At 36.8% G+C, this 10,649-nt stretch overlaps 1 protein-coding gene across 1 annotated transcript; it reads left to right on the top strand.

The window, feature by feature from the left end:
• The first annotated feature begins 5,820 nt into the window (after positions 1-5,820).
• Positions 5,821-6,841, top strand: LOC125825078 (uncharacterized). The gene is made up of 3 exons (XM_049504424.1): positions 5,821-5,994; positions 6,043-6,177; positions 6,734-6,841. Exons 1-3 carry the CDS (start codon positions 5,821-5,823, stop codon positions 6,839-6,841), a joined length of 417 nt encoding a protein of 138 aa, XP_049360381.1.
• The last annotated feature ends 3,808 nt before the right edge of the window (positions 6,842-10,649 follow it).

Raw genomic sequence — 10,649 nt, 5'->3', positions numbered from 1 at the left:
GGCATATACATCTCTACTCCATATTTAGCTCACGTGGTTTATGTCGGTTAATAGACCCTCCCACAATATTATCTTGAGTAAGGTATTGCAAGCTCGTAGATGTATTTATTCTCTGTTTTTCAGCATGCTTCAAGATTACTCTTGCATTCTAGTTTTTATGCATTATTGTTTCTTGGGCCTATGTACTTTACCACAATTCAATTTTCATACATGACCAGTGTTTTAGCATATTTATATATTCTGTCAGCTTTCCATATTCCTCGAGCTCGGTACATTCGAAGTACATGCGCATACTCTATGATGTATCATATTATGATCTAGGCTCGGGTTCTCTGGTTCAGCCACATGATTAGCTTATACCACTACCATATAAGAGATAGTCAAGGGTGATTCGTCATCATCTAGGGATGTTTATTTATGCTCTTAGCTTAGTTAGTTCGTTACTAGTTTTAGCATTTTAGTCTTAGTTGTGGACTTGTCCCAACAACTCAGCAATATCAAAGGCATTCAGGCATAGAGTGAAACTTAATTGTTTTGGGTTGTTCCACTTTTGAACTCAGTTATTCTCAATTTAAATCCTTCTAGTTTTTATTCACTTTTCAGTTATTTAGAATTATTTCACTATGCTTGTGATATGCCAACTTCAGTGTTATCTTGGGGTTACTTGTGACCCTAACTCACTTGTTACGTCTTGGGGCTAGTCTCGAGCTAGACAAATTAATTTTGTGTTCATGGAATTGCACGCTTTTCCCTTTTAGCCCGTCTCAAAATTTGAGGTGTTATAGCTACATGCTCCAAGTATAGTCCATAGGGAATGTAGGGAAGAAACAATCATTTATGGATGTACAATACCTTTTAAGGTCGCTGTACTTGTCAATACATGAGCAATGGGAAGAGATCCCGATGTTTGGGAGGATCCTGAGAGTTTCATACCAGAGAGATTAGAAAATTCTCCTATTGACTATCTGGGAAATAACTATGAGTATCTCCCGTTTGGTGCAAGAAAAATGATTTGTCCAGAAATGCAGTTTGGTTTAGCTAATGTTATACAAACTCTAGCTCGACTCATCTACCACTTTAACTGCGGGCTTCCATGTGGAACACGTACTCCAAAATATTAGGATATGTGTGAGAAAAGTAGATTAATTGCAGCAAAAGAGAAAAATCTCTACTTAATTGCCAAAACGAATCAAAGTTTGGATGTCATGCTCTAAATGGTTAAAATGAGCAAAGAATAAGATTTTCTTCAACTTCTTTTAGTTAGATGATATTTGGTCTTTGAATTTTATTTACCCTCAAAGTTAGTTAAGAAAATATTCAACAATTGGTTTTACAATTTTACTTCTAAAGGTTAGATAATTGAAGAATTTTTTCCATTGGAATTTTGTTTAGTATGTAATTGAATGCTCACATTTTGTTTTGCCTTAAATTCTCCCAAGTAATTTTTTTCAGTCCATGTCAATATCTCATATTGATATACAATCTTCATTATATGATCACATTTTGTGTCTCTCTATTTATCTTGTATTTTTTTTGTTTTGACACTTGAATTAAAATTTATACCCATTTGATTCTTGAATTCGAGCGAAGTAAATATAGCTCTCAATTTTGAGATTAAGAGTAGATTAAACTTCTCGTTAAGAAAGTAGTGAATCGATACATCACTTTCGTTTAACAAATTATGCATAATTACTTTTTCCATTAACAAACATATATTTACTAAATTTAAAAAATATTCTAAAACTGATTTTTAACTATAAAAATATCGCGGGGCTTGAAAATTATAACACCCACTTTCAACACAATCCCTCTTCTATCGGTCGGTTTTGATCAAGTCTTTCTTTTGTTCTGTCGGATCAGGAGGAGGTATAGAAATGACTAAATTTTAGTAATAGCAAATATAATAATCATACTAGGGCTCTATAGCTACATTTTTTCTATTTGTGCTTCACAATAATACCTTGTGGGAACCGATCAAACTACCAAGATTGCTGATTTCGGGATCGCCATGACTTTTAAACAGGCCATGAAAGAAAATTGCCAACTGATGATCAAGGCAACAAAAAAGTATATGGCACCTGAATTTCTGCGTAACTATTACTATGGCCCACACATTTATATTTCGGCTCTTGGTTGCACTATCTATGAGTTGATTACAGGGACACCGCTGTTGGACGAAGATGATGATCAAGTGTTGCAGAAAATCGCGTTTGAGAAACCAAAATTTCAGAATTGAATGTTGTCAAAGGAACCCAAAGATTTTTTTTGAAGGGATGTCTTATGATGAATCCCAGAATGCGTTAGACTTTCAATCTGCTCTTGTACCATCCTTTTATGTAGAACTCATCCAAAGTAGTCAACAGAACAAATACAAGGAAAAAGAAAACGGTTTCAAAGACCATTCTACAAAAACCAATCCAGAAGATAACGTTGATGTTGGGAAATTATAAATTCATGAGGAAATTGCAAGTTCGGAAGGAAGTAGAGAATGAAACTTGTGGAAGGGTACAAGGTACTCAAAAATAGATTTATAACTAATAAAAAATCATTTTTAATATATGTAAAGAAGTACGTGGTGTGGGCTTGATCCCTCTATGGATTTGTTTTTGGCTTTTGTGAATTTTGCTCTTCGATATCTTTTATTTGTTGTTATTCATAAAGTAATCAAATATAAGTACTGAGATATTGGTTAACATATTTTTTCCTCCCAATTTGAGAACATTCTTTGGGTATTTATTAACTTCAACCTCTGGCAAGGAATTGCAATTCAAAAGACAATCAGCAAGGCTTCTTCCGGGTTTGACAATAAATCCAGGTGTCATATACCTTTTTATTCCCCTGATCATTAGTCCTTGTTTTTCCTTCACACAATGTTTCAAAGTCATGGAGATCCCGTAATCAGCAATCTTGGTAATTTCGTAGGTGCCCACAAGGCTAATACTACTTTTCTTATATAGTGTGTATCATGATACCTTTTCCAATACGTGGTGTACCATGATACCTTTTCCAATATATGGTGTATCATGATACCTTTTCCATACAACTCTTTCGTTCTGGAGAGAGTCCAAACCAAGGTACTAATCCTTCGTAAGGTACTCTTTAAGTTACTGAGTTATGTGAATTGCATGTTCTGTACTTCAGTTGGGGTTGTTAGATGCTTTTGTTTTCCCCCTTTTGGCTTAGTTTTATCTCATTCGAGGATGAATATTCCAAGGGGGAGATATTGTAATATCTCTTACTTCGAAAAAGCAACTAGAGATTTGTACAAGTAAAACATCAGTTTTAGTTTTGGGGTCAACTTCAAACAACGATAACTTTACATACAGAAAGAGTTAGATTTCCCATTAGGTATTAAATTTATGGTATTTGAATCCTCTTTCCAACACCACCAAGTTTGCTAAATACCGAGCTTTGATGAAGGAGTTATGCCCACTTAACTTCAACCTCTCTAGTTAAGACATTTCATCCATTTTAGGAAGGGTATTTTGGTAATTTATGTACCCCCACTATGCCTAAACGTTTGTCTCACCCAAATAGGGGTATAAACTGATTGAGATCAGTTTTATTCATTCCTAAAACACTTGGGGTACTTAGAGAGGTGTTTCAAGAGGAGAAACGAGAATCTTTCAAGAGTTCATCACGAAATTTGGGGAAGATCACCAAGAATTAGTTGTTTCAAGGTATGTAAGTTGTCATAGTGTTGGGCTTGTTCGGCCCCACACACTAATCGCGTAAATTTATACCCATGAATTCGTTCTTGAGGTTTATTGATTGTGTTTTTGAGTTTTAACTATCAATGGATGTCTTTGAGTTCATGAAGTGAGGGTTTTGCGAATGAGTTGAGAATCTTGATAGATTTTTGTGTGGGTTTCATTAAATGTACCGGGCTTATCAAATTTTGGGGATTTGGAAAATTAATTACATAAGGTATGAATTTACTTGAGCTTGGGAGAGGATGAAAAGAACGGCCAAATAATTGAGCCTAGGTCCATGTCGTAGAGATGTTTTAAATTTTCTTCCTTTAGAAGACCCCCCCCCCCCATCCACATCACAAGGAGGGTACGGAGTTCTATCTCTTGAAAATATTTTTGTGACCAAAAACTTTATTCACCCTCCGAGTCATGCCATGGATACTCTAGGGTTACCTAGTCTTTTCTTCTCCGTGCTTCGTCCCTTATGTGTTCCTCTAAATCGTATCTCCAATCTATTTTTAATACTAACTATATAACCCTTCATTAATCATTTAGAGGTCCTTATACCATAATTATAGCTCTTCAATTCACATTTCAAATCAACGTAAGGTTAAAAGGAAAGTTCAACAAAGTCCTTTGAGTTTTTTTGAGAAGTCTTTTACAATTATCTATAACTTGATTTAAGACTTGAGTAAATAAGTAGGATAATGAGGAGAGTTGAGTTTCATGTTTGAAAATCAATATAAGTGAACAAAGTATTCCCAAGTATGTAATACTTTTACATTTAAAACGAGAGAAACAATGATTTCTAAATGAGTTTCTTAGGAGTTTTGAGAACCACATCTTTTAAGAGAATCTTTTGAGTAATTATCTCAATTTGAGAAAAGAGTTATGTTTTAAACATATGAGCATGAGTTATATATTATTGGGAGTAGTATTGAGCACCGACATGGGGATGAGTTCAGACAACTTGAAATTATCATAAACCATGTATGCAAACAATATGGGTAAAGGGTCATACTTTATATGATTCCTTATTGATTTTAAGCATAGCTCAGTGGATCCACTTATTTGAGGAGTTTTATACCCCAACAAGGTGTTGATCAACTTAGTTGAGGAGTTCTATACCCCGACAAAGTATAGGAATGCTCTGGCAGTGTGAGCGAGACAATGTATCATCATGTAGCTCATAGTGATGGTTGTCAGAAAAAGAATCTCCCAAATAAGAGTAAATATTTTATTATTATACTTTTATACTTATGTTTTAGCTTTCCCCTTACATGCTCATACATTTAATATACTAACGTCATTCGACCTACATCATTTTATGATCCAAATAAAGGTATTCAAGGTCATCAACAAGCGCTCTGGTGATACCATTCGTATACTATATAGCTTTGGTAAGCCTTTTTACTTTTCGGAGGGTTCCACATTTACATTTTTTCTTTGTTAAGGTGTCGTGAGTCTTTTCCCATCATCTATCGTAGAATTTAGAGGCCTCATGGACAGTAGTAGTTGAGGAGTCCTTCATTGTTTCCCTTTGTTTATGTTTTGAGACTTGGAGATTATTACATAAGTTCATTTAAGTACTTTCAAATATTTATTTGATGATGAGTTGTTTGAGACTTTCTGAGTTAAGTTTGGTAGTTGGAAATTCCATTTTACTTGAGGAAGTCTTTCGCTAAGTAGTTAGTCAGGCCAAGGGTTCGCTTGGGGACAAATCATGGTTCTCGAGTGCCGGCCACGTCTAAGGGGTAGGCTCAGGGGATAACAAGCTTGGTATCATAGCACATAATTCAAGAGTTCTAGGATGTATATAAAGTCATTTATGTAGTGTCCTTGTTATTGGTGTGAAGCGCGCCACATCTATAATAAAGAGGCTACAACATTTAGGAAACATTTTATTTCCTTCTTACTCTCTTTCGTGGGATAGAGTTCAACTCTATAAAAGTTTCTTTCTAATTCGTGCTTCCGAGTATATTTTTAGATCATGCCTCCACGAGAAGTTTTTTGAGGTCGTCCTTCCAGGAGAAATGTTGATCATCAAGATCAAAGAGTACCCAATGCACCAAAAGTGAAACTCTCTCAAGGAGAGGTCACTAATGCTGAGCTCTGAGATGTTATCCGGATGTGGAGTCAAGTTGTGGCACGTCAAGATGGTCAACAAAGAGTTTTTCATAAGGAATTGGCTGATACATCAAAGATATGTCAGTTCTTGAGGATGAATCCTCTAGAATTCACAGGGTCAAATGTCACTAAGGATTTGGAGAACTTTGTGAAAGAATTGCAGAATGTGTTTGAGGTTATGCATGTTGCTGATGTTAAGCGTGTGGAATTAGTTGCATACTAGCTCAAAGGTGTTGCTAGGATTTGGTACGATCAATGGAAGAAGAGCAGGGATGAAAGGGCACCACTAGTGAGTTGGGCTCTCTTGGAAAGTGCCTTCTTAGGGCGCTTCTTTCCTCGCGAGCTAAAGGAAGCAAAGGTAATGGAATTTTTTAACCTTAAACACGAGTCCATGAGGGTGAAAGAGTAAAGTCTCAAGTTCACTCAATTATTGCGTTATGATCCTGAGATGGTGGCATATATGAGATGTAGCATGAGTCTGTTCGTCTCGGGGTTGTCTTGCTTGTCAAGTAAGGAGGGTTAGGCAACCATATTGATAGGAGACATGGACACTGCCAGCTTATGGTCCATATAAAGAATGTTGAGGATCATAAGCTAAAAGATAAGGAAGAGTTTAGATGTAAGAGGGCCAAGACAACATGTCATGAGTTCGAACACCAGAAGAACGGAAATGTGAACCGGTCATCTTATAAGAAAAGACCAAATTGTCCTTTAACATCATCAACTAGTTCACCTGCACCAAAGAATAGAGGTGATTTGAGGAAAACAACTCCTAGAATTACTGTGCTAGACCTACTTATTCTTAGTGTAGTGTGGTACGAGGGGCTAATTGGGCTTCTACATATGCTACGTAGGGTCGAAACCACCCAGTAGTGTGTTGTGATAGCTCTAATGGTTTCTTCAAATTTGTACAGATAGGTAACTTCATGAGTGAGTGTCCTAGGAGCAGGAAGCTTAATGGTAATGGAGGCAATGGAGCCCAATTTTCATCAACGGCTCGAGTGAATAGAGCTACTCCATGAGGAGATACTTGAGGAATAGGCGAAGGAGCAAACAGTCTGTATGCTATCACCAATCGCCAAGACTAGGAGAATTCACCAGATGTTGTCACTGGTATGATCAAAGTCTTTAATTTTAATGTTTATGCATTACTTGATCCAGCTACGAGTCTATCCTTTATGTCTTTGTATATAGCTATGAGGTTCGATATTCTTCCCGAGCAACCTCTTGAGCCATTTAGTGTTTCTACACACGTTGGTGAGTCTATTCTAGAAGAAAGAGTTTATCATTATTGTACCTTCTCCGTAAATCACAATGACACCATGGCAGACATAGTCGAGTTAGACATGGTAGACTTTAATGTTAATTTAGGTGTGGGCTGGTTTTATGCTTGCTATGCCTCAATTGATTGTAGAACTCGAATAGTCAAGTTTGAATTTCCTTATGAGCCTGTCTTAGAGTGGAGGAGTAGTTTGCCAGTTCCTAAGGGTCATTTCATTTCTTACCTTAAGGCAAGAAAGTTAGATTCCAAGGGGTTCATCTATCACTTAGACCAAGTTAATGACTCTAGTGTTGAGACACCACCTATTCAGTGAGTTTCGGTTGTGAGTGAGCTTTGAGAAGTCTTTCCAGATGACCTTCTTGGATCCCCTCCTAAGAGAGAAATAGACATTAGCATATACATTCTTCCTCATACTCGACTTGTCTTTATTTCATCCTATAGAATGGCTCCAGCTGAGTTAAAAGAGTTAAACGAGCAGTTGAAAGATCTTTTTAATAAGGGTTTCATCCAATCTAGTGTCTCATGTTGGGGCACTCCGGTCTTATTTTTGTGTAAGAAAGATATATTCCTTAGAATGTGTATTGATTATATTTAGTTGAACAAGGTTACTATAAAGAATAAGTATCCCCTTCCGAGAATTGATGATCTTTTTTATCAACTTCAGGGTGCCACTTGGTTTTCTAAGATAAAGCTCAAATCTAGCTACCAAAAGTTGAAGGTAAGAGAGAGTGATACTCCAAAGACAACATTCATGACACATTATGGTCATTATGAGTTTCTCATTATTTCCTTTGTCTTATCTAATGCCCCGACAATGTTCATGAACCTTATAAACAAATTGTTTAAGAAAGATCTTGACATGTTTGTTATCGTGTTTATTATTGACATCCTAATCTATTCGAGGAGTGAGGAGGATCATGCTAGTCATCTCAGAGTAGTCCTCCAAATTCTTAAAGATAAAGAGTTGTATGCCAATTTTCTAAGTGTGAGTTTTGGCTTGACTCTAGGGCGTTCATAGGCCACATTGTATCTGGTGAAGGGATCCGAGTTGACACTCACAAGATTGAAGTAGTGCATAATTGTTCTAGACCCACATCTTCTACCGATATAAGGAGTTTCTTGGGATTAGTTGGTTATTATAGAAGGTATGTCGAGGGGTTTTCATCTATATCATCACCGTTGACAAAGTTGACTTAGAAGACAATAAAGTTTCAATGGTCTGAAGCTTGTGAGAAATGTTTTTTGGAATTGAAAATCTGGTTAACTACTACCCCAATGTTCACCCTACCGGAGGGTACGCAAGACTTTATTGTGTATTATGATGTGTCCAGAATGGGACTTGGTTCTCTGTTGATGTAGAATGGAAAGGTTATAGTCTATGCCTCCTCACTACTTAAGATTAACAAGACGAATTACCCAACTCATTATCTCGAGTTGGCTGATGTAGTATTTTATTTGAAAATATGGTGTCACTATCTCTATGGTGTTCATTTAGATGTGTTCACTAATCACAATAGTCTTCAGTATGTTTTCAATCAGAAAGAGCTTAATCTCAAACTATGGACATGTTTAAATTTCCTCTAGGATTATAATATGAGCATCCTCTATCACCCAGGTAAGGCTCATTTTGTTGCTGATTCTTTGAGCAAGTTGTCCATGGAAAGTACTGCCAATATTGAGGTAGGTAAGAAAGAATTTGCCAAAAATGTGCACAGATTTGCATATTTGAGAGTCCGTTTGTTAAATTCCAATGAAGGTTGAGTGGTGGTGATGAATGAGGTTGAATCATTACTAGTTTCTGAAGTGAAGGAGAAACAAGACTAAGACCCTGGTTTTCTTGAATTAAAGGCAAATGTTCATAATCAATAGGTGGTGTCTTTTAGTCAAGGGGGGAGATTGTGTATTGCGGTATCAAAGTAGACTCTGTGTACCAAACGTGGAGGGGATTCAAGGGAGGATCATGGAGGAAGTTCATAGCTCTGGATATTTGATCCATCCCGATTTCACGAAGATGTACAATTACTTTAGGGAAGTCTATTGGCTGAGTAGTATAAAAAGGTGTTTTGTAGTTTTCGTTGATAAGTGCCCAAATTGCCAACAAGTCAAGGTAGAGCACCAAAGGCCCGGTGTATGGCTCATAACATATATCTTATGGAATGGAAGTGAAAGATTACTACTATAGATTTTATTACTTCCTTGCAGCGATCTCGTAGGCAACAAGATTTGATTTGGGTGATTGTAGATAGGATAACTAAATCAGCCCATTTCTTGCAGGTAAAGACTACCAATTCAGCCGAGGGTTATTCCAGATTGTATATTCAAGAGATAGTCCGACTTCATGGAGTTCCTGTGTCTATCATTTAAGATAGAGGTGCACAATTCACCGCTCAGTTTTCAATGTCATTTCAAAAAGATTTGGGTTCGAAGTTAAATTTTAGTACTGCTTTTCAACCTCAAATTGATGGTCAAGCAGAGTGCATGATTCAAACCTTAGACGATATGTTGAGGGCATGTGTCATATAATTTAAGGGTAATTGGGATGACCACTTGCCTCTCATAGAGTTTCCTTACAACAATAGCTACCACTCCAGTATACAGATGACTCATTATGAGGCTCTTTATGGAACAAGATGTAGATCTCGTATTGGTTGGTTCGAGGTTGGCAAACCTGTGTTGATAGGAATAGATTTGGTACATCAAAACATGGAAAAGGTTCACGCCACGAGCCTACACCGTAGGCGGGACTGACACTCGAGAACCATTCCTGGCCCAAGCGAACCCTTGGCCTGGCTTACTTACTCAGCGGAAGACTATATGCATATTTATAATGATCAAAACTTGGAATGTTTAAAAGTTAAAATTCAACTTGGCCAAAATGGCAACCTCAAGTCTCAAAAGCATAAGCCAATAATAAAGTAGTGACAAATGAATTTAACTAACTGACTTTCTGTCTATGAAGCCTCTAAAATCCTGAGATGGAGGTCGGGACAGGCCCACGACATCCTAATAAACTAATAATAAAACTAAAAGCAATAAAAGGAGTCATCCAGAATGCAAGGAGGCTCACCAACTGACTCTGCAGTGCCCACTGGATCAACGATGCACTAGATGCCGATCCTAGTAACCTGTGTCTCCATAATAATAAGATGCAGGCCAATTGGCATCAGTACATTGAATGTATAAGTATGCGAGTTGGAATGCTAAACACAATTTAAGCTTGAACAGAAACTGAAGAACTTACCTGGGTCAACTCAACTCAACATAACTGAACTCATTTCAATATAAAGTAGTTTTAAAACAAGTGCAATATAAAGAAAAGCTGTTTAAACTATGAAATCAACTTTGGTTGTATGCAAAGATACACTTAAACTCTGAAATGTATGTAAAAATACAAATAACTTTGTATATAAGAATACAAATAGCTTCTATGGGAGTTTCTCTAACCGACAACCATCACTTAAGAGCTATAGTGATGATACATCGTGTTACTTCACGCTGCCAAGGCATCCTTTACCTTGCCAAAGGTATAGAACCTGAACTACTAAGTG

The sequence above is a fragment of the Solanum verrucosum genome, unplaced genomic scaffold (genome assembly GCF_900185275.1).
Source record: "Solanum verrucosum unplaced genomic scaffold, falcon-dt-bn FXZP01000069.1, whole genome shotgun sequence".
Classification (NCBI taxonomy): Eukaryota; Viridiplantae; Streptophyta; class Magnoliopsida; order Solanales; family Solanaceae; genus Solanum; species Solanum verrucosum.
The sequence above is the reverse complement of the archived record's forward strand: the minus strand, read 5'-3'. Positions and strand labels throughout refer to the sequence as shown.